Raw genomic sequence first — 24,765 nt, forward strand, 5'->3', positions numbered from 1 at the left:
ACACACAGAGACAGAATAACAGCAACAGTGTAAAGGATACGCACAGATGTAGGTGCATGCACACACACTACTGCAAGCACATACACCCACATACTCACACAAACCATCGTACAAGCGTCTGTCTACACACACACATGGGCGTGCACACACACAAATAAATAGACATGAGACATGGCAGGGTTGTGAAGCAGTCAATGGAGTGTTAAATGTGATGAAAACTCTGCTGGTGTGTCTGTCTCTACTGCTGTCGGAGAGAAACACGCAGCCCAGGAGGCCGCTCATCATTTAGCAGCCTGAAGGGCTGTGCTGCAGGATCTGCAGGCAGATGAATGTGTATGTGTCAGGATGGGAAAATACCACCAGCCACCAGTCTTCTGCTGTTAAATGTAGGCAGTTGCTGCTGAGTTGATCTACGTTATCAGCCACTGCAGCAGGTAACAAAGCATTGTTTGGGAAGCTCTATTCTAAAAATGTAGTTGACTTGCAGAGGGAATTCAGGTTGTTCAAGCCACAAAACACTGGCTTCCCTTCCTGGTAGTCTACAGGTCAGTTAATCCTCTTTCACTATTTTACCAGCCCATTAGGCTTTTAGAAAGGCTAGGACCTCCTGGTTGGTTACCTGCCACAGTGGCTGGTAGATTAGATAAACTTGCTAGCCACAGTCCGTGTTTACCATGATTTTACTGGTGGTTGGTGGTAATTTCCCATTACACCCACTCCAAAGGCCAGTAGCATAATCCTAGTGAAGACCAATTTCTACCCCAGATTCTTGCTCACCCTCCCTCAACGGTCACAGCACGCTTGGCAGTGTAGATGTTCCCAATGCTCCCAGCAACCAGCAATCAAAAATCTTTTTATGTTTCCCAGATATAAGATGTTTGTTCATTATGATTGAAACTACTAGTGGGCGGGGTAAGGGTAGAAACGATAAACCGGCAGAAATCTTAGGTCAGGTTAAGCTAAGCTATGGTCCGGATCCAGATGAGCCAGAAAGGTTACAAAAACAGAAAACTATAGAAAACTATCATCTGCAAGCTTTGTTTTGCGACTGTCATTGGCAGGCGGTGGTAATACCAGCAATTTCCGCTTGGAAAACGAAACCTGGATTTATGTGGATGTTCCAAATACGAAAAGTCAAAATGTGATACCTCCCCTTAAATTAAGAAAATGTCAAGTAACTGCACCGTTGAAAGCCCAGGCAAAAAAACAGGCAGTTCCACAGGGTTCTTGTACTTGATTGATTTTATACTGTTACCACCCACAATTAAAATAAATAAATTAAAATTGTTATATAAAATTCAGGCCATATCGCCCACCACAATTTGAAAAAAAATGCTGAGGCAAGCCCTCCATGGAGGCAATGTAGATAAGAAATTGGCCAACAATTATAAGCAGCATTACTTTTTCAAAATACTCTCAAAATCCATTTGTCACCCACTATAATTTTGTTTCCTTAGCAAATACCCATCCTCGCTGAAGCAAACGTTTCCTGACTCTATTGTCTCAATGTTGCTCATGTATCATCGCCTTAGGAACTGGAAGTTGGCCTCCATCATCCATCATCCCCCCTCCTTGTTTCTCTCCTATTCTCTGTGGCTGCTCTCGAGCGCATGATGGTACTGATTCCTACTGTGTCAGCCTCTCCCTAGGGCCCTGTGCTAGCTCGTATAGTGACAGTAATTGTTGAGGGAGGGGTGAAAGTTATTCCCTCACTTCCCATGCTCAGATTTTCCTAGCCGGTCCTGGTATTCAAACCCGCAACCTTCCAGTTAAAAGCCTGCCTCGCCTTCACTCCACCTCCCACTCTCTTTTCTATTTTCTTTCTATGAGCAGAAAGTCGGCCTCTTATCATCCCCTTTTTTTTCTGTTTTTTGTAGCTGCTCCCAAACACATGATCGGAGTGATTCCTACTGTGTCTGTTCCCTCCCTGAGGCTGTCACTGTGCTCTCTGGTTGAGTGGCAGTAAGCTGCTGCCTGTCTGAATGCCGACTACTGCATTGTACTCACTTTACCGTCCTGCGTCTCATTCCCTTTTGAATCATGCCTTCCCTGTTATTCTTTTTTTAAACCTTAATTTATTCAGGGAAGATTTGGTGAGCATGCACGCAGACTCATTCATCATCGCCTTGCTCTGCGCTTGAAGATGATGATCAGCAATGACTGTATTCTCTTTTTTTTTTTCAACCTTTATTTATCCAGGGAAGTTTGCAGAGCCCACATGCCCTTTTTAGCAACGCCCTGCCTCTCATTCATACAGTTACAGACATTCACAACTGGGAGCTACCCAGTACGACCACAGTCTTCTCCTCTTGGCCACTAAGCAGCCCCACTGGAACAGTTTGAGTTTAGGAGTTATGTGGCTTATTGAAGAGCACAACATGGTAGTTGTCAAGGGAGAGGGGAGCATTTCTTTTTCATTTCCCCCACCCAGATTTTCCCAGTCTTGTGGGTGTCTGAATCATAGCCTTCTGACATGGTTGCACAATTAATTGTTTGATGTGATTGATGTATCAGTGACATTGAAACATGACATGTCATTGAGACTGTACACTGTGGTATAATCAAGATCAGTATCAATCAGTAATATCAAGATAAAGATGCAAAAAGTGCAGTAAAATGATTTTTCTTCTCAAATCACCAAGACTAATAATTGTGATAAATAATCGTGATCATAATATATAGCAAAAAAATCGCCTCTTCTCAATTCTTCTCAACCCGTACATACTTGACCCATACAGAACATAACTTAAAAACAAAGCATATATACAGTAGCCTATAGGACTTGCACTTTACTCATTTAGACTGAAGGAAGATTGTTGAATCATAGAACAATTTACATAGAAAATGCAATTTGGTAATTTCCACATCTTGAAAAGTTTGGGAATTTGACAAAGAAGAAATGCATGGAAAAGCATGGAAATATAGTAATATGTTATGAGATGCATGACTTCAGATTTTAGATTTTTCTGAGGTTGTGTTTCCTTCTCACCACTGCAGTGTCATGGGTTTAGAGGTACTGTGATCTTCATGGCTATAAAAGAAGTAAAAGTTGGCGTGAGTTTTACCTCTCATCAGCTATCTTCTTTCTTTCCCACGAGAGAGTAACAGTGGGGAAAGCCTCAATTAGTTTGCATAGAAAATACATTGCTTTGAGGTTGCCTTATGAGAGCCTCAGATTTTTCACACACAGTTCACATCATAAGTGCACTCCCCCGCCCTCGCAGACATGCAGTTGAAGTGATAAGGGAGGAATGAAAGAGCATTGATGAAGAGCCAGAAAAATAACCAGACAAAAATATGCGCACCACTCCCGATCTGTCTGCCTCGGTTGTAGCCTTGGTGTACATTAATGACATGCGCTTCAACCAGCTAACACATGGACCTCATTAGCTGTGGGTTTGTATTGATCTGTCCGTTTACGTTCAAGTTGTCACTAAATCAAATTCAACATCAGAATGAATGAGTCTGTTTCGTTTTCCAGCCTAGTAAAGTCTTGCGCTGTTTTGTGTCATTCCATTTTGTTAAATTGAAATGAAGGAAGAGCTCCAGGCACAAATCAAAATTCAAACAGAATCTGAGAAACAGCGCAGCACTTCAGCCTCAATCACTGAACAAAATCACAAGTTAGTAAATTACAAACTTCTGTCTGATCTAATCTGTCTTCCTCCCAATCCCAGCACAGAGCTACCCGCCATTTTTGTTACTCGCTTCCAGTGGGTCTCACCCGTTTCCAGGTTCCTTCTTTCCCCCCCATGTCTGTCAAGCCAATCCAGACAGTCCTATCAGCGAAGAAATATTTCATTTTCTCTCCTCTTGGCTGTCGATGATCACCTGCTCCTCTTTTTCAATAGTTACCTCTGCTCTGCTCCCAATATGCTTTCTCAGTGCTAAGAGAGTAACAACTATTACTTAACCTCCATCCCTCAGGACTGGTGGAGTCTCTGAGTCTCTGATCTTCACTTCATCCGTTCAACCTCTCTGCTTATTACATTGTAACTGGCCCACACCCGGTCTCTCTCTTCAAGTCAGGCCGTCATGGCTGATCCTCAATTGGTCACGCTTGGCCTCCAATTGGTCTGTCTCTGCAGTGCATCTTGCCGCACAGAGTGACAGCAACTATGTCTCTATTCAACTGCCCAGTGAATTTTGAGCGAACCTTTGACTTTTCTGTAACAATAGCAACTAATGGCTGGGTTGAACTGGCTAAATAGGCTTCCTGAGCGTAAAATGTAGCTACGTCAAAATACACAGCCACAAGAAATATGTAAAGAATCTTTACGCTTGAAGTCTTCAGGTCTTCAAAAGTTTGGGAATTACACAAAATCTGGAAATGTCTGGAAAAATATTGTTTAGTCCCGATATACGTTTCACTAGACATTTTATGTAGTTGTAGACCTTCTATCACATCACATATTTGCTGATGTTCAGAATAGCAACTATCTGCAGACATTACATTAAACACCAACCAAAATCTTCAAATCCAGCCACAGTGCTGTGCACACAAGTCGTGTAAAGAGATGGTGAGGGAGAGCGAGGAAAAGTAACGTAGACACAGATTGACTCAGAAGTGTGAACATACAGCGATGTGATCTCATAAAATCCCTTCTTTAGACTAGGATCTAAAAAAAAATCCTGTCAAAATGACAAGTCTACCCGTAGCCAAAGACAGAACATTCACAGTCTGTCTAGCTGAAGCTCTTATCCAGAGCGACAGCAGGTAGAGGGTTCAGTGTCGTGCTTAAAGACACTTTGACAGGACACATTAGCTGCTGCAGAGATCAAACCTGTGACCTTCTGGTTACGGGACGGTCTTTCTAACCACTTCCCCGCCTTGCTGCCTCATTGAACTGGCTTGCTGGTGTGACAGGAGGTCATGGTGGCAGTGCAGTTTCACCTTGAGGACTGTCAGCAGTGTATACAGAGAGCGTGCAGTGGGTTAGCGTGGGCTTAATACACACACACACACACACGCACACACATACACGCACATTTTAAATGTTTTATTAAAACCCAGGCTAATGTAATGTAATTTACATAAAATTCAAATATTAAAGAACTTCAGCATGCTAAAAGGTCTCATGCAGCCTGACTATATACACACACACACAGCCACACACCGCACACACATTCTGAATGCTTTTATTATTAATCCAGGAAATTAAATTAGAATTAACACACAACTTTACAACTAGAGAATGTCAACATGGTTTAAAGGACATTTAAGGATAGAGAGAGCATCGGCCGTGCCGCGCAGCCGGGCTGCAAGCACAAACAAGTGCAAACACACTCGCACGTCACACACAACGCCAGGCACACTCAAGCAAGCTGATTAGAGTGGTGCTTTAGCTTCTCACTCCAGACACTTGAGTCTGGCGTTGGTGCTTTCAGCGTTAACTCTGTGTCATTGACCCAGCTCTTCATCGCCACACACACACTGGTTGCCGGTTCTATAATTGGAGGTCAAGGGCCTGTCAGTGTACCCCGTAGAACACAGTGACACACACACACACACACACACACACACACTTCTCCTAATTTCCTGTCCCTTCCTAATCTACACATACACACACATCCTGCTGTCACACAGACAAAACCTCAAGGATGTGATTTTTCAGTTTTTGAACATATATAGTGACAGTGATAAAATATGCTGATAAGAAAACACAGAAAGGTGAGACTTGAGCAGGGAACAAAATAAATCCAGAGGCTTATAAAATTATCTCAGCGTAGAAAGAAACAAAAACAACAAAAGCAAAAAAAATAAAATAAATCCAAACAACCAAAGACGCAAATTTATCGGACAAAGGAATCGAAATAACAAAACACAGTGTGGTGGAAAATGATAGAATAAGAGAACGCATAAATTGACAAGGAAAATGAAACGATATTAAAATGGCTCTGATGCAGAGCAACTCCCATTTATTTCTGATAGGACACTTCTTTTCCTGCTTTCTTTCTTTTTTTTTATGTTGCGGATCACACCCCATGAACCTTGCTTTATACAGACTCCATGTAAATTTAAAATGGCATTTTGCCCTGTCTTGTCACTGCCCTGTGTGCCTGTTTGTGTGTGTGTGTGTGTGTGTGTGTGTGTGTGTGTGTGTGTGGGGGGGGTGTTTAACGGGCAGTCCGCAGTGTGACAGTGACACAGATTGTGTTTGCTCTGCTACGTCTGTCTGATAGCAAGAGGCCACAGTCGGACTGATAGCACAACGTAGCGAGAGCAATCCTCTCTCTCTCTTTCTGTCTCTCTCTCTCTCTCCCTCTCTCTCTCTCTCTCCACTTCCCTCTCTCTACCACCCTCTTGTTGCTCTGTCTTTATCTGAATCAGAATTTGCCAAGTAGGTCAAGCCTACAAAATACATTTTCTACCTCTACTTCTCACAAATAGGCATCCTCTGATATGGCGTTTCTGAGCAACTACTACTCTGAGACATTTCATCTGGTAATTTGCAAATACTTTACAGTTCTTTACAGTACTGTAGTCTGTCACGTTACACATTACAGTATAGCAGCTGTGTGTATTACAGTACAGTAGTCTGTTCTGTTACATATTAGAGGAGAGCAGCCTTTTACATATTACAGTACAGTAGTCTGTTCTGTTACATATTAGAGGAGAGTAGCCTTTTACATATTGCAGTACAGTAGTCTGTTCCATTAGGCTACATATCACAGTAAATTAGTCTGCTAGATTACATATCACAGCATGGTTGTGTGTATTGCAGCACGTTGTCTGTTGTGATGCATATTGCAGTGCAGTCGTCGGCCATATTTCATCTTACATTACTGTTATGTGTATTAGTACACTAGCGTGTGGAGTAGTACGACGGATTTACATTCCCTCTTGTCTTTTCCTGCTCTTTCCTGTCTCTCCTCATGTCTGTGATTGACAGGCAGACATGAAGTCTGTCGGCGGAGGGAGAAGCTCTCCTTCCTCTGAGCAATATCAGCGTTTGGTCGGGATGATGCCGTATCCACTTTCAGACGCCCGTCTTCCTCAAACACACACACACATACACACAAACTTTTCGTCTCTTCCCTTTCAAATCCACCTCCCTCCTTTCTCTTTCTCACATCACACGCACTCTCTCTCTTTCTTTCTTTCATCCTCTCTTCTGTATTTTTTCTCTCATCCTGTTCATCTCTGTCTCTCTCTCTCTCTCACTCACACACACACACTGACACACTTTTATAGATGACAGAGGAAGCTTTATTCGTTTTTTTTAATGACAGAGGAGACAGTCTAACCCTCTCCAGCAGACAGACAGCCAAACAGCGAGCCCTCAGACAGTGAAGTCTTGCTGGAATGAAGCCATTCACCCCAAAGCCTTGCTGTAACTGTAAGGAGTGTGGACTAGGGGTGCAACATTAATCACAGGAAACAATCCTAATATGACTCCTGCAATTATCAACTCGCATGAGGCTGCATTTTTTATTGCAACACCTACAAGGTTTTCTTTAATAATTGGTATACAATTGAAGTTGCATGTTGGAGAAAATCTTTGAGTTTATTCAAGCTAAAGTAAATCCTAAGCATTAGCATGTGATTTTTCTCCTGGGTTGTTCTTTTTCTCCAAGAGCTGCAAAACCAAATTATGTAGAAATAGTGTCCACATGTATTGCAATTGGTATTACATTAACATTGTGCAATTTGATTTGCTGGCGAGGAATTCTACATGGCACAAGCAGTGCAGTGGAGCTGCAGTACAAGACTGTGTTGTACTGGGCAGCTCCCAAGTGGGGATGTATGGAAGTGTGTAAAGCAGGACAAGTCATTTTTTTGTCTAATTAAGGGTTAAAAATGGAAATCATCGTTTTGTTGACCGTCTGAAACAGCTTTCCCTCTTGGAATTTGGAAATTGCAGAAATCACTGTTGTGGGATTTCTTTCTAAGCATCATATTTTATCACTGTTTTTATCACTTGGCTACGTTTTATCGCTGTGCCAATGAACTAAACTAAGCCCTACCCTGCTGTGAGCTAGGGTTAAGCACGGTCAGAGAGAGAGAGAGAGAGAGGGAGAGGGAGAGGGAGAGGGAGAGGGAGAGGGAGAGGGAGAGGGAGAGGGAGAGGGAGAGGGAGAGAGAGGGAGAGAGGGAGAGGGAGAGGGAGAGAGGGAGAGGGAGAGAGAGAGAGAGAGAGAGGGAGAGAGAGGGAGAGAGGGAGAGGGAGAGGGAGAGAGGGAGAGGGAGAGGGAGAGGGGGAGAGGAAAGACTAGAGGCCTCCCTATCAAATGTGAAGTGGTTCCTTCCTCCTGCTCACAGGAAAGATAGGGCAGCCGCAACATCCTGACCCACCCTCCACTTCCAGCCATGCAGGCAGATGGACAGAGACTGACACACACACACACAATATAAGTGGCCTAAAGTGTTTTCCATTAGCACATTAAAAAGCCAACCAAATTTTTTGATGAGCAAGCTTTATATTAGTGTCTTGTTTCATTCATACATCTTGATTCCAGTTGATTCTGAATTATTGAGGCTTTTATGTGCCTTTTATGTTACCTCAACATGGTTTTATAAGAAATGACCACAATAGGCTTTGGGTAGATGAATCCAAGAGGCAGTCACTGCACCAACCAAAAAGTTGGTGCAGTTACTTTGAACGTGATTTAACTTCAATTTATCTCAGCCTGTCATGGATTATCAACATTAAACGTCCTTGTCAACTGTCAGCACAGTGTGTCGACTTGAATCGAGCTGAAGTAGAGGCAACTTTTGAGTCCATTGCACTCATGTTCACCTTCTGTCTGAGTGTTGGGCAATTTTACACATCTCAACTAAACAACAGCTAAAAAGTGTCAAATTACTGTCTTATGAAACACATATGAGCAGTGTGCAGCACGACTACAATGCTCCTAATATCAATACAGCGATCAGATTCAGGAGAATATCGTGCATTAAAAACGGAAATGATCATTTAAAAGGAGCCGGATGGAAAGGACTCGGTAATTGCCTATCTAGCTGCCAGCGGGCGCTTGTGGAAATCAATGAGCATTGCAACGCTTCCCGTAACTGGAGGGGAATGGGTTTGATTTTTTGGTTTATTAATTGCCACGATCCTGTTAAAGTGTCCTTGAGCAAGACACTGAACGCCTACGTGCTCGCTCATTGTAGGTTGCTACTTGTGTGTGTGTGTGTGTGTGTGTGTGTCACTCTTGGAGGGCTCTCATCTCACCCCCTGCTGTGCTTGCTGACCCACTTTCACCACTTTCACTCTTATCTGCCCCCCCCTCCTATTTATTCCTTCATTTATCTTTCCATCTCTTTTTTCTCCCTCTAAGAACTTTTCCTCTTTTCCTTATTCATTCTTTATATAGGCCTATTTTAACTGTAGTTTTTGTCCCTTTTTATCTCATCTAAGAGACAGAGACAGAGGACTCTCTCTCTCTCTCTCTCTCTCTCTCTCTCTCTCTCTCTCTCTCTCTGTGTGTGTGTGTGTCTATTTTTTCATGTTTTCCTGTGTCAGACCCTCTCACTCGCCCAGTCGCTGAGAGTCAAATGAGGTTTTTGTACAGGCAAGATCATGCAGTGGTGACGAGGGTACGCGTGACATTGGCTAGAATACCAAGAGACCATGTTTTTTTTTCTACATCTGACCAATAGCGTGACGTGTTCAGGTCAAAATGTTTTCGGGCTATCGCAACGTCATTGCAAGAGATCCATTAAAAAGACTACAGTACAGAGATACATGGGCCACAACAGCTGTCACCATAAGGAATGGAAGACATGAATAATCAAATGACCATGCATGATATTAGAGCATGTACACACATACAGACACAAAAGCATTTGTATCACTATACTTGTAAGGCATCTTATATCAGCATGTTGATTATTTTACACATATGCACACACACACACACACACACAGTAAATGTCTGACTTCAAGCCCTATTTCAACACATTTCTTCCCTCTGTTGTGGCATTCCTCTCTGATGGCTCATTGATTCCTGTTGCATCCAGAAGAAACATGCAGCCCTGAGGTTGAAGCTGAAAAGAGAGAAAAGTGTGTGTGTGTGTGTGTGTGTGTGTGTGTCAGAGACGAGATGCAGAAGTCAGTCAGACTGCGGAGGAATGGTTTGCATTCTTCTCATAGCGCAGTGTGTATTGCAAAAAAAAAAGAAAGCCCCAGAGGGTGATATTTTGTGTGTGTGTGTGCATGCGCTCTCTCTGATATGACATAGGCTCTGTGTTGCGGGACAATAGCTTGTCTATGTGAGGCCTTCTCCTCTAGGCTGGAATTGTTGGCTATCGCTCTCTCTCTCTCGCTCCTCTCCTTTCTTTTCTCTCTCACCCCTTCTCTTTCCTTCTCTCCTTCTCTCTCTCACTCTCTCTCTTTCTCCCATCTTCCCTGTCACTTTCTTGTTCTCTCCCTCTCTATTCTGTCTTCTCTCTCTCTCTGCTACACACACAGAGCCATTCTTCTCCTAGAATGGCTTGCTTCGCTGTTGTTCTTCAAGAGTCTTTGACGTAAGAGGCCACACACACATAAACCCACTGTAAAGCTTGCAGTGCTTGCATGCGCACAATCACACACACACACACACACACACGCACACACACTCTATCTCAAACACACTGAGATAGGAATATTGTCACAGATATACACAGAGAGGTTCCAACCCATCCCCTACTGGTAGATTCCCACCATAGACTGTAAAAAACGATCGATTTAGTGAGTGTGACGTCACCCGTTGGCTTCTGAAGAGCTGTTTAAAGCCTGGAGATTGTGTTTACGATCGCCGCCATGTTGACATTTTTTGGAGTTGGAGGAGCCAAAGTGAGGATGAGGAGGCTGGAGTTTGGGTTGTCCACAGAGCCGCAGCACCGCCTAGTACTGGCCCGTAATTGGCAACCTGTCAATCACTAGGAAAACAATCCAATTTTATATCTGTTATATCCTGTTTTTTTTTTTCACCTTTATTTATTCAGGGGAGTTTCACTGAGAGCAATGCTCTCTTTTTCAGGAACGCCCTGATCACATTCACACACACATTCACACCTGGAAGCTGACCAGTACAACCACAGTCTGATCTGCTGGCCAATGAGCAGCTCCACTGGAGCGGTTGGGGTTAAGGGCCTTGCTCAAGGGCACCTCAGTGTTGGTAATGAGGGAGGGGCAAGCGCTGCTTTTCACTTTCCCCACCCACATTTATCCTGCCGGTCCAGGGGATTGAACCGACGACCTTCCGGTCACAAGCTCGCTTTTCTAACCTTTAGGCCACCACTGCCCAATGTTAATGACACAATTAATGACTGTTAATGACACAATTATTCTGAAAATCAGCATATGGACACACATTAGAAGTGAAATTAGCTACTGAGACCATTAGGCTTGTGGAAAAAGTGTATTGACTTTATATTTTTTGCGAGAAGTTGGCTTGTGATCCCATTGAATTACATGGAGTTGAGCTGGGTTTAGAGTCTTTTTGCCGGTCTCTAGCGGACATTAGAGGAACTGCCGCCCTCTGCCACTTGGCTTCAAAATTCACCCGTGGTTTTGGCCGCTTGATTCCCTGCCCTGTCAGCCTTTACATATTTGTCTGTCTTAGCTTTCAAAGGACTAGAAAATGGTAAGAATTTAATAACTTAGCAGCACCTACAGGGAGGTCAGGATCAGCTACAGAACCGCACCACTGAAGCTGGTAGGGATTCAGTGTTTTGCTCAAAGACACTTCAGTAGGAGGCTTGCCGACACAGAGGTGTGAACCTGGGTTCCCCTTGTTGAAGGACGGTCTACTTGCTCAGTAAGCCACCCTGTTGCCCGTGAATAAAAGGCAAAGCACAGGTCGGCCCATGCTACTGTAGATGTAGTTTTATGAAGGCTGTCTAGGTCTCCATCAGGTGGATCAAGTTTGTGCTTTATTCAAAGCCAGTTAGCTCTATGCAAGTCGCTGGATGTCTGTCTATGGCAGTGCTTTCCCCAGAAATTATATTCTTGGCAAGTGGGAAAAGTCTCTGAATCAATATTTAGGCAATGGGACACTAGTCCCACGAGTTAAAGGGTTTTGTAATTTCTTCCTTGGCCTTACTGGGAGATATTTTATGAAAGAACCTTAAAAGTCAAGTCTCATCTTTCTCTCGTACTCCTATCACACATACCGTTTCTGTCTGACACACACACACACACACACACACGCTGATTAGAGTAGCAAGGGCCTTGCTGAGCGTCTTACTGCAGCTAATCTGTCTCAACACCCTGACTGTGTGTCTCTCAGTGTGTTTGTGTGTCACTTCTCCCTTTGCTGTCTAGATTTCAGGGTTTCAGAGGTACACTTCCCTCCCCAGTCATTTCTAATGGGAGACTTACGTTTTCTTGTTATTTTCACTGTGTTTTTGTCTTCTAGGTCACACTGTCTCCTGTCTGTTTTTAATGCAGTGTGACTGTGTGATGTTTGACTTGGGCTGGTTTGGGTTGTTGTAACTCTCTGCCTCCTTTGTGCTACGTTTCCTGTGGCACTGAGCTTGTGTGTGTGTGTGTGTGTGTGTGTGTGTGTGTGTGTGTGTGTGTGTGTGTGTGTGTGTGTGTGTGTGTGTGTGTGTTGCGATGCTTCAGTCCGCAGAGGCAAGGCCAGGGCTTGGCAGTGTCTCATGATTTATTCATATCGTGTGTCTGTGTGTGTATATGTATGTGTGTGTGTGTGTGTGTTTAAACCAATAGGCTAATCAGGAGTTTTAAACCTCAGGTATTAGATACTCGGACAGTTGAATAGGTAGATAGATGGGCAGAAAGACAGGTGGATAGATGAGTAGATATCCTTTCCTCCTCACTCATCTCTCTTTTTCTCTCCTCCCTCACAGGCAACCAGACAAACTGGTGGTGGTTTGGACGCGCAGGAGTCGGCGGAAATCGTCCAAGGTTTGTATTTATTAAGTGGCATTCCTAAACAGAAGACGATGGTGTATCGAGTGCATAGTAAATAAAGAAACAAGAAAAGAAAATGTTTTTCTCACTTACAGACCAAGTTGTACTGAGCTAGACTGTAATACACATCAGATTTGTGTTAACTGTAAAAAAATACTACTACTGTTATTTTACAAAAAATACTACTACTACAATCACTACTGTGCAAACTACTATTACAGATACTACCACTTCTGCTAATTCTACCACTACTGCTACTATTAATACTACATCACTGCAACTACTACTACTGTCACTACAACAATCACCTACTACTGCTACAGCTACCACTGCTATTTCTACCACTATTACTACAACTACTACTTCTACTATTGCTACTACTACTCTACTCCTCCTACCACTAATACTATTGCTGCTACTGTTACTGTAACTGTAACTTTACCATTACTGCTACTACCCCCACTGCTCATGGCTGACTTGTCTTACTTGTTTTGTCCCGTTGTGCCCCTCTGTCCTGCAGTCCCACAGCTGGCAGCCTGGCATCAAGAACCCCTACAGAGGAGTGGTGGTGTGGCCTGTACCGGAGAACATTGAGATCACCGTAACTCTCTTTAAGGTAGGCGGGGGCTGTTTAAAGAGCATTGAGACAAGCGTCGCTCTGTTTAAGGTAGGCCAGGGTTGTTGACGGAACATCGACATCACGGTTAGGCCGGGCAGTGTAGACTACTATTTCTCCACAGTGACCCCAAAAACAATTACTGGAAGAAGCTCAGAGGCTGCGTGTATTATTTCACAACACAAAAGGCTTTTATTGTATGTTTTTTCTGAGTACATAAATAATCCCATGGCCCCTGAAAATCATCTTGTGACCTCTGGGCTGTCCTTGACCACCAGATTGGGAAACCATTAGTGTGGAGAACATCCATCTTTCTGTTTAAGGTAGGCCAGGGTTGCAGAGAATATCATTACAGTCACTCTTACTGTTACAATTTAAAGGTGCTTTGTGCTTTTTTTGTGCATAATTATCAGAAACCAAAGAGTATGTAAGTTTTCCTTCCAGCTAATCACTACACCAGGTAATTTCACTAATTAGCTGCTCCCTCTCTGCTTGAAGGTGTATTAATAAATGAAATCAGCTGCTGTAGTGTAAACAAATTGCAGAGAAGACTGGCAGCCTCTGCTGGCCTCTCACTGCATTTTACATTGTGTGCCACCAGGTTGGGTTTTGCAGGAAATCTGCTGGGTTGCTTTGCAACACAAAGGGATATTGCTTTATGTCAGAAAACAGGAAGTTTTGACAACATTATTCCAGTTCTACTATTCTAACTATAGTTGCAACTTCACCCTATCTTGCTGCATCAGAATGCATTTTCGCTGTTAACGGCGATTATTGGGTCTTATACTTGTTCTTGCTCTTAAAACATGCAAGCGGAGTGATGTCAGGGAGGGGGACAAATAGCAACATCCTCCGCAACAGTACAGTTTATGGGAAATGTGGTCCTCATTTTGAGTAACACAAAATGTTACATGCATCACCTTTAAGGTAGGCCAGGACTGTTTAGTTAACATTGAGGTTGCTTCTTTTGTGTATAAAACAAGTGAGGACATCTCTACAGTTCTCAGGTTGAAAAAGGGTAAGGTAAGGCATGTATTGTTGAGGATTAGCAGTGAGGGAATGAATGTCGTCAGTGGAAGGTCCTCATAAGTGTAGTAATACTAGTGTGTCTGTAAATGAGTGAGAGAGACACTGACACAGGTACTTAAACATGCCGGGCCTCTGTGCTGACAGGCTAGCCTGGTTCTCAGTGTCCTGTTACACGTCTCACTGTCTTAACCAGAACCCCTGCCTTAAGTACACACCTTCCTCTGCTGCGTGTTGTTGTTAGTAGCTTTATATTATCCTATCCTACATGGATACATAATGAAATATAAGGAGGGAGTGTATCCACAGTTAAATACTAGGTAGTTGATACTGCTGAATAAACCACAAAGGGAATGTCATTCCACTGTGTGGGTTTATTTTTTTCTGTGCACAATGCAAAATATTACATTGAAACATAAATATATAGTGAAATATAGAAATAATTTTGCTTTGTATACCTGACCTCCCATAAAAGGATACAAGGACAATGAGAGCTGGGAGGCGTAGTAACAACAACAATGTGATACTTGTTGTGATACCTGTAGGAAAATTGTATTTTCTCTTGCCCTCAGAGGTCAGAGGTCACGGACAGAACCCCTGGAGCTGGTAGGGATTCAGTGTCTTGCTCAAGGACACTTCAGCAGGACGGATTCTTGCCAACATCGGGTTTTGTACCCAGCTCTTGGAGGATTGGAGGGTGGACTTCCCACTCGCTACGCCACCCTGCTGCAGAATACAGTTTATTGTATCTTTTATCAGTCGCTGCTTTAATCTGCAGACCTTTCTGTTAAACATACATATTAAAACATTCCAAGTTAATTTCCAAGGCCTATGCCACTGTTAGTTAAACACTCCTGCATTTGTCATTCTCTCCTCATTCTGGACCCAGCCCTACTTCCTGTCCCAGAGGAAGTCATAAAGCTCGTTCTGTGATGAGGTACAAAGCAAAGCCGCTTTGCACAGCTCAACCACATCTGTTGGCTAAAGCCACAAACCAAATAATATTGCCTCTGCAAACCAAAAGCTTGTTGTCTTTGCTAGGACAGCTTTCCCTCCACTCCAACTGTTTCAGTGACAATTGTGAATGACTGGGCAAGTTAAAACTGTAAAACTTCGTCCTAGTTCAGATATTTGTACAGCAGGATGGCTTAGTGTTTAGAGAGACTGCCCTTCACCTCGAGGACTCGGGTTCAAACCGATGTTGGCAAGCATCCACGCTGCTGAAGTGTCCTTGAGCAACACACTAAAGACACTAAACCTGCCAGCTCCATGGGTGCTGATCTGTACCTGACACTGTGCTCTGACCTCCTAGAGGGGGAAAGTTAAGTGGAAACCGAATTTCTCTATGAGGATCAAAGTATCACATGTTGAAATGCAAACACAGAATCATTGTTTGTGCTTTTGCAAGGATGTATTTTGGTTTGGTTTTTGAACCTACAACTCAACTGCATGCACGCTTTCTTCTCCAGTAATATTTTCAAATAATTTTTGTGTCTTGTTTTGGCCTACTTGGTGCCAAAGGGGTGGGGTTTTCCACATAGGATGGTAAAACGGGTGCCAGAAAGTTTAGACAATCACAGGAAAGTATTGGTATTAGTATACTTTTCTGTGATTTGACAGCTTTACCTGACTTGCCCATCTGGTAGTCCTTGAAAGTTAAAGCGAACGGAAAGAATGATTTGCAGATACTATTAGTCCCATGTCTGGCCTGAAATACTGCAGTCAAAACAGCTGAGCTCAGCAGTGTGCAGCCTGTACCTCAGGGAAAGGTACACTAGCAGTCAGCCTCAGCTTAACTTTATAGACATCATGAAAATAGCGGAGCCAAAAGAAACTAACTGGGGCAACGTTTTGGCTGCTAATGCTGTGGACTGAATCAATCCTAACCCAGACAATGTGCATGTTAGAGCAAGGTGGGCAATTAGCACCAGCCACCAGCCAAAACCTGGTGAATTTTGGCCGCGGTTGGCATGCTTGTGTAATCTGCCAGCCTCTTGGGAAAGTAATCAACCATGTTCTGGAGGTCCTATTCTTAGCCTAGCTGGTTTGTAAATTAGTAAAAGTGGCTGGTGAATTTTATGATGCAGCCAGATTTTCCAAACCTGTACAAGAGCCGAATGCTTAGTATGAGGTTTTACGATTGTTTAAAAACATGGCACCTATTGTCTTATTACCTATCTTAACATTTATGAAAAAGGAAGGTATATAGCAGGGAGCCGCAGCTTAAGTTTATAGGCAGCAGTAAAACACTGTAGACAGCGCAATAAACTGAGCTGCTGTTATGGCTGATAACGCCATGGTGTGTTGGCTTTTAGAAGACGTTTATGTGATAGTGGAATAACGTAGGATTTAAAATGAGAGAGGAGAGGCAATTGTACAGCTTTCTCTGTGTGTGTGCGTGTGTGTGTGTGTGTAGGCGCCGCCTCGACCGTTGTGGCAGGCTGCGGAAATATTGATTTCCAGGGCTGTGTCACTAGAGCAATCAGACAGAAAGGCCACGTGTGTGTGTGTGTGTGGGTGTGTGTGTGTGTGTGTGAGAGAGTGCAATGTACGTATGTGTGTGCAACATGCATATCTATGTGTACGTGTGTCTCATGTGTTTGTATGTGTGCACACAACGTACGTGTATGTGTGCGTGATTGTGTGAGCGAGTGATGTGCATGTGTAAGCTCTAACATGCGTGTTTTCGTGTACACCTGTGTTTGTGTGCAGTGGTTTGTGTATGTAAGTATGCAGTGTGCATGTTTGTGTGTGTGTGTGTGTGTGTGTGTGTATGTTTGTGTGCGTCCATGTGAGCTCCTGGAGGGCAGTGAAGGTCGTCCATGCCAGCTCAATAAGACAGAGCTGCCTGCCTGCTGTCCTGCTGCCTCCATTACTGTCTCCTCTCATCACCTCACAGCTGGCCAGGCAGGACGAGAGACAGGGAGACACGCAGAGAGACAGACAGAGAGAGGGAGACAGAGAGAGAGAGGGAGACAGAGAGAGAGAGACAGAGAGAGAGGGAGACAGGGAGAGAGAGGGAGAGAAAGGGAGATAGGAAGACAGACAGAGAGAGGGAGACAGAGAGAGAGAGGCAGGTAGACAGAGAGACAAAAAGGCAGATAGGAAAGTATATCGACAGAGAGACAGATTGGATGACTGATAGGCAGGAAGACGGAGAGAGAAACAGACAGAAGTCTATATATTGGTAATGTTTTGCATTCTCTATCATAGGTGAAACAGTAATGTGATTCATGGATGTTTTGGAGTTCTAGTATCTTGATGCACTCTGTTTTCCTTTCAATTCAATTAAAAACGCGACTGTCCAGTAAGAGAAATATGGTTTACAATAAAGGCACATGGTAAAAACACAATAAAAGCACATAACAAATCACCCTGACATATACCATATGGACAAACAGTTGATAAAACCAGACAGGGTTAGTCAGTAGCGCAGTATACTGAAATAAAAATTGGCTCATGAGTGCAAAACAGTTCCTACATGTATGAAATGGGGAGTGGGACTGACAAACGAGGTCAGTGGGTGAACAGAGGGAGAGGAAATAGGCAGAATGGAGGAACAGGGAGTGTTGGGAGAGGGGATGAGCTGTCACAGGTCAACTGTGTGTTTTCTGTGTTGGAAGTCGGATGGCACGATTATGACTAAAATGATCATTCTTATTATGTGAAATTAAATGTTTCAGTATTGCCAACATGCCAATATTGTACGAATATTAATGGTAGAAACTAACGTTGCGTTCTGCATTATTTCTGTAGCCCTAGTCATGAGGATGCTGTTTCAACTAAGCATACTTTGGTTGTGGCCAGCTCTGTTTATTTACATTTTTTTTTTTTTACATTACTCTCACAGGACCCCCATGCAGAGGAGTTTGAGGACAAAGAGTGGACGTTTGTTATTGAAAATGTGAGTACTAGATTATCTGCTTATTTACATCTTTCTCAGCCTATCCCATTCTCTATCTATGTCTCTCCATTTCTGCATTTTTGCACTCCCTTTCTTGCTTATTTTGTGTATTTAAATACTTTTTTTAAAAAAGCCCTTGAGGTTTAAGTGCCTTGCTCAAAGGCACATGGATGGCAGTTGTAAAAGTGCTTCTCATTCACTTTGTCCACCTATTCCGCCCTTCAAATAAAACAAAACAAAGCAATACTGACATAATGTGAGTCCAACATTCTCAGCAAGTTTCAAAGTAAAAACCCTTATTGCATTACATGTGCAGGTGCTGCCTCCAAGTGGTCAGATTACGCTATTACACGCTTCTACCAGGCCTGATGCCAGCCCTCATGTCGGACCACAAGTGCTGACTGGCATCACGTTGGCGTACGAGCGTCACCACAATGATTGTTTGGCACAGGGAGCAGCGTGTGTGTTTACGGCACTAACAGCTTGCGTTTCAACAAGCATTTGCTGAATGACATTTACAGACCGCATCCTGGGGCCAAAAACATTTAGGCTTGCTGTAAAATATCAAGTTGCAGATTCCAACCGGGAACTTAACTACTAGCTAGGGGTTCCAGTATTTAGGCCTATTTAATTTAGTTGCTTGTTTATTAATTTGTTTATTTATTTTTAATACAGTTTTTGAGTCTTTTTGGAAGAATAGCCCCCATTAATTTAATCAAGCCACAGCCATTTTCCTGCCTTTTCCTTGCTTTTTTGTGTTGCTGATCACACACATGTTCAAGGCAGCCGAGGGTGAAGAGGGAATGGCAATTTGCAAGGCAAGGACGATGTCTCGCCCTGCTGTATTTTCTAAGTGAAAACTAGGACTTGCAGTGAATAATAAGAAAGAGGGGAGATGGGGTGGGGGGGGTGGGGGGGCTTCATGTGGCAATTAAGGGAGAGAGGGAGGGAGGAATGGATGGAGGAATGAGGAGGGGAGACGAGGATCGATTCAGGGATGAGGAGGGAGGGGAAAGTGTGTGTGGGGGGGTACTGTTTGGACCAGTACCAGCAGTCTGGCCAGGTGCCAGCCAGGGGTGTCCTGCCCATCTGTTCCCTCTCTCTCTCTCTCTCTCTCTCTCTCTCTCTCTCTCTCTCTCTCTCTCTCTCTCTCTCTCTCACTCACACTCACACTCACACTCACACTCACACTCACACACACACACACAGACCTGCCAGGAAACTGGAAACTTGCTGTTCACAAGCTATTCCCCGTGCTCCTTGCATCTGCCGGTGCCAAGACCGTGACAGGGTGGGCTAAATTAATACTGACGTGTTGGACAAATGAAGTCTTTGTACTGAAATACTGGCTTTCTGTTGTTTGAGCGTTATATACTTAGAGACTTAGATTAATTTAAAAACTTATGACTGATGTTCTTTGAGGCAGAGTTGTGATGTAGTGCCTTTTAAGCTCTTAAAGAAATAAAGGTTGCATTAGAATCAATTTGTACGGGAATTTCATGACATTGGGGCAGAAACATACCAGCGCTTTCCTTTGTAACACAGTGCGTAATAATATTTTCTCCTACTCCCTTCCACAGGGAGGTCAGAGGTCAGGGAGCTAGTAGGGATTCAGTGTCTTGCTCAAGGACACTTCAGCAGGGCGGATGCTTGCTGTTAGAGGGACTTGAACCCGGGTCCTCTAGTTGAAGGACGGTCTCCCTATTCACTAGCCACCCTGCTGTCTAAATACATTGCATAGCACCTCCCATTCAGTGCAAGCTTTCTGTATTTATGTATCTTGCTGCAGTGCTCAAATCTTTTATTTTTGTGCGGTGGTTGATGTTTTGTAGAAGCCAGTCCACTAATCAAGTCTCCAACATATTCAAAAGGGTTTTCACACCTTATGCCAGAGATGCAAGCCTACATGAGCTGCCATAGCTGCTGTAATAAGCAAAACTAAATAATTTCATTTCAAATTGAGACATTAACCATTACCTGCTCTGACCTTATGATTGCTGGCATAAAAGTAAAGCTCTCTATTGTATATTATTGAAGTTATTAGTTTTCTTGTTACTTAAAAAATTGTAATATTTGTGAGGATATATGCATCTGTGTGTTTTAAATATTGAGCAGAGAACATTAGCCCACTGTTTTTTTGCCAGATGGATATCAGCAGGAATTAAACTCCTCATTTGGTAATGTTTGAAAGGATAATTTTGAGAGTAATTGACAAGCAAATAAATCCGTACAAATGCTAACTGGAAACTTGACGCCAATTTCTAAAATCTCCGGTCTCTCTGACAGTCCAGGGAGGCGGTGTGGTGAGTGATCAACAAGGATAGACCTCTAAGACTTCTCAACCCTCCCTTTAAAAAATGTTGGAAAGAGAGTAGGAGAGCCGGCTGAATGCTTTGACTCTGTCACTTTACGTACGCGTCAAACGACAGCAGAAACCGCTCTACCTCTCTCCCTTTGATAGAAAGCTAAGAAGACAAGCAGGTCAGCCGGTGTTCGCCGGGCGGAGCGTGGGAGAGAGCGAAAAGAGAGCAAGAAAAGGAGAGGAAAAAGACGAGTTTGTGGGTTTGCCTGTGTCTCTGCATACCTGACTAATGACAGAGAGATCAAAGCCACGCCAAGCTCCTGACAGCAGGAATGAGGAGGGGGGAGGGGAGGAGAGGAGAGGGAGGGAGGGAGGGAGGGAGGGAGAGAGGAGGCAACCTTACACCTTCACACACTCAGCTGAGGGGGAAGAGGTGGAGGAGGAGGGAGGAGAGGGAGGGGAAAAAAGATGGGGAGCAGAAAGAGAGCTGAAAGGGAGGAAGGAGGGATGACAAAGGCAAAATTAGAGAAAGACCAAGGGTGAGATATAACAGTAGTTTTTTTTAGGGGGTTGAAAAATTGCAACAAGGCATCTGCGGATCCTTGAAAAGTCTGAGAAAGTAAGGCCTTAAAACTATTAAACTGTCTTAAATACAGTGTTTAGAGGACTTATGTTTTTTCACCATGCAATAACAGGTCTCTTTGTGCTGCATCTGCATTCTGCTTTAGTAAGCACAATTGGACTTCATGTCCCTTAGCAATTAATCGCCTGTTGTCCTTTTTCTTACACCGCCCATTTACAGTTTCAAAACTTTCATTAGCAATGCTCAATTGGAAAATAGGCTGGTTTTGGAAGTTTTTTTTCTCCATTTTGGTTTTTATATTGGTCTTAAATTCATTTCTGGGTAGCTTTAAAAAAGTTGGATTTCTGCAGATAATCTAGAAAGATGTCCACTTCTACCTCTCTTCTTAGCTGTTATTACTTATTATCCTAGTACTTTAGTCTGAAATTATCTTTCTGTGGTCACAGATACACACTGTCAGGACACTGTGGCTCTGACCCCTTGACCCTCTTACTATTGGTTGCTTCTTATGTTGGTGATCCAGGAATTGATGTCTATTCTACTGTTGCAGACTTTCTAAGTTGCCCTGGATAGGAGCATCAGCTAAATGCCTGAAAATTTAAGCTGCAGTTGTTCTTGCCTCTCTTTTTTTTTTCTTTTTTAATCACATCCCTGAGAGGCAGAGACAAAAGGATAGAAAGCAGAGAAGTGATTTGCACCACTTCTGCACACACAGTTTCCATTCGTTTGTAATTGGAAACGACTGTTTTCTGCCTTTTTTATCTGGCTTTATGTGTTCCTGATCACATGCCTGAGAAAGAGAAGGATGACAAGCAGGAGAGAGGCAGAAGGATAACTGAAAAATTTGGGGCAAAAAGAAGTAAACATGTTAGAATCCCCATACAGAGGCATGCATATCTGTATCCAGAGGGCACATATGCTTAACACACTTTAATACAACGGTTAGTTTCATCCAAGCGATCTGTCTGGTCAAAGACGTGTTCTGGAAATTGCAGTAAAACACAACTAGCTGTGAGTCACCGTTTCCTATGCCAACTCTGGAAGCTAATTTGACAACTTGTTTTGTCCTGGTTTCAAATCTCATGTATAGACACTGCTTTGTAGAAAACGATACACATTTGTTGGTAGCCATTGTATAAAAGCCATGAAACTCTTGAGGACACTCTGTGCTGTGATTACGGCTGCCTCAGTGCTGCCGTTTGGTGCTCTGCTGTGCCTCGCTCATATTGCGTCACCGTCGTACCCATAATCACAGAAAAGCACACCCTCTTGGGCATTATCGCTGTTATACTTAACACACTTCCAATGCAGTTCTGGAAAACAGAGAGAGAAAGAGAGAGAGAGAGACTGGAGAAGGAGTGGGAGATCAGATGGAAGGAAAACAGAGGAGAGAGACAGAGAGAGAGAGAGCTGGAGGGAAGGAGGTGAAAGTGGAGGGGTTGAGAGGGCGCTCCGAGTGAGACACATCAAAGCCCTCCTGACCGGCCGCCTTGGCAGCAGATTGCTCTGTGTGTGTGTGTGTGTGTGTGTGTGTGTGTGTGTGTGTGTGTGTGTCAGAGTGAGAAACTCACCTCACTGACCTGCTCATCAGTCCATATTTGACTGTTCTTTGATGACTGTGTGTGTGAGAGGGACTGACCTCTTCATCACTCTATTTGATTGTTCTTTGAGCACTTCAGGCTTTGCAGTATTGACAAAAATCTCAGGACTTAAATAGCTTAAATATCTGACTATAGTGTCTGTGTGTGAGATGCTAGCATGTAGGATTTGCCCAGTTTGACATCTGCACCAAAATATCTTAAATAAAAGCATGAAAAGCATGAATTCAGCCTAACCTTCAGTAGAAATCCCCCGTTTAGTTGAGAAATCATATATGGAGGTAGGTATGCAAAAAGCAACAACATACTTCCTAAGTGATCACTTGATATTTCTAGGTGTGATTAAATAATGTATAACACTTAGATTACTATTAGTAAACTCACTCATTTATGTTCTCAGCATGGCTCATTTGTACAACGGTATACAATAAAATCCAGTGTGCCATTTAGTAATTTAATAAGTGTGTAATTTTAAAGACCTTGAGAGGTTCCTGGTTTTTCACTATTGAAAGAGCAGATGAGAGGTAAACGGTGAACTACACAAAGTGACCACAAGATGGCAGTCTACCCTAAGAGCTGTGAAAACAATCAAACACACGTTCACCTTTTTATCCATCTGATCCCCCCATCATGTCTGCTCTCTTGTATGTGCATGTGTGTTTGCGTGTGTGTGTTTGTGTGTAAGCAGAAAAAGTGTGTATGTTTGTGCGTCTGTGTGTCTGTTTGTGTCTCTCTGCGATGATGTATGTATGAGAAAGTTTGTGTCTATTTGTAAGCAGATAGGGTGTGTGTGTGTTTAGTCAGATTTTGTTGGGGGTTTGCGTGTGTGTGTGTGTGTGTATGTGTGTATAGACAGACAGCCAGCCATGAGTCAGTCAGCTCAGATCCCCAGCCCCCCCCCCATCTCTCAGGTATCTAAGCTAATATAAAGGCAGGAGGGATGAATGAATGAAGGAGTGAGTGCGGCTCGGAGGAGGAGGAGTAGAAGAAGAGGAGAGGTGAGTTCTCCTGACCCCTCATCAGACGGCGGAGGAGAAAGGGGAAGAATACGCCATTGTGCCCGAGCGCCGGAGATGATGAAATTCAAGATCCCCGCGCTGTGGCTTCGCCTTAATCTGGGGGCCCAACCTCGCGCTGGGCTAATCCCTCCCCGTCGAATTACTGGCCCCGGATAGATTGTATTTTGTCATTGAAAATGGCAGTGTCAAACACTACCTTTTTCTCTCCTCTATTTTCGTCTGCCAAGGCGAATCGCATAATCAAAAGAGGAAGAGAGAGGGAGAGAGAGCGAGAAAGAGAGATGGAGGGAGGGAGGGAGGGAGGAGAGGGAGAGGTGGCAGGCTGGAAATGGCTACACAGTAGTATCTCTAAATTGCATGCTACCCTTGCCTTTCACCCTCTTTCAAATAGGCGCGTATTATCAAAAAGGTGGGCAAATTGAGGGGTCAAAAGATTGGACGGCTATATTTGACGGCATTGTGCTGACAGGCTCTTTTGTGTGTGTGTGTGTGTGTGTGTGTGCTTGTGAATGTGTGGGGGGGGTTAATATGTGTATGTATGTCTGTGTGTATTCTCTCTGCGTTTGCATATCAACCAAAGCTGGAGATGGTAGACCAACTTCCCTCATCTTCAAAGCTTTGTTGGAGGATTTACATACACACACACACACACACACACACACACACACACACACACACACACACACACACACACGACTGCTGTATTGAGAGTGAGAAGCTATCATTTCTGAATACATCGAATGTACAGTGATACACTCCAAGCCCCTCTCTCTTCTCTCGCCCCCCCCCCTCCTCTCCCCATCATACTTTGCCTTTTCCACTCACATTACATCAATGTCACTCGGGAAAGA

At 43.6% G+C, this 24,765-nt stretch overlaps 1 protein-coding gene across 4 annotated transcripts in view; it reads left to right on the plus strand.

The window, feature by feature from the left end:
* Positions 1-24,765, plus strand: part of ehbp1 (EH domain binding protein 1) — a 171,882-nt gene that overhangs the window by 11,256 nt on the left and 135,861 nt on the right. For all 4 annotated transcript variants that reach the window (XR_013507199.1, XR_013507200.1, XM_071897739.2 and 1 more), the window contains exons 3-5: positions 12,803-12,860; positions 13,387-13,482; positions 18,359-18,412. Coding sequence is in view for 2 of the 4 variants with exons in the window: in XM_071897739.2 (XP_071753840.2) it covers positions 12,803-12,860; positions 13,387-13,482; positions 18,359-18,412 (208 nt within the window). In the remaining 2 variants the exon portion in view is untranslated. The remainder of the gene's footprint in view (positions 1-12,802; positions 12,861-13,386; positions 13,483-18,358; positions 18,413-24,765) is intronic.

Source organism: Centroberyx gerrardi, chromosome 15 (assembly GCF_048128805.1).
Source record: "Centroberyx gerrardi isolate f3 chromosome 15, fCenGer3.hap1.cur.20231027, whole genome shotgun sequence".
Classification (NCBI taxonomy): Eukaryota; Metazoa; Chordata; class Actinopteri; order Beryciformes; family Berycidae; genus Centroberyx; species Centroberyx gerrardi.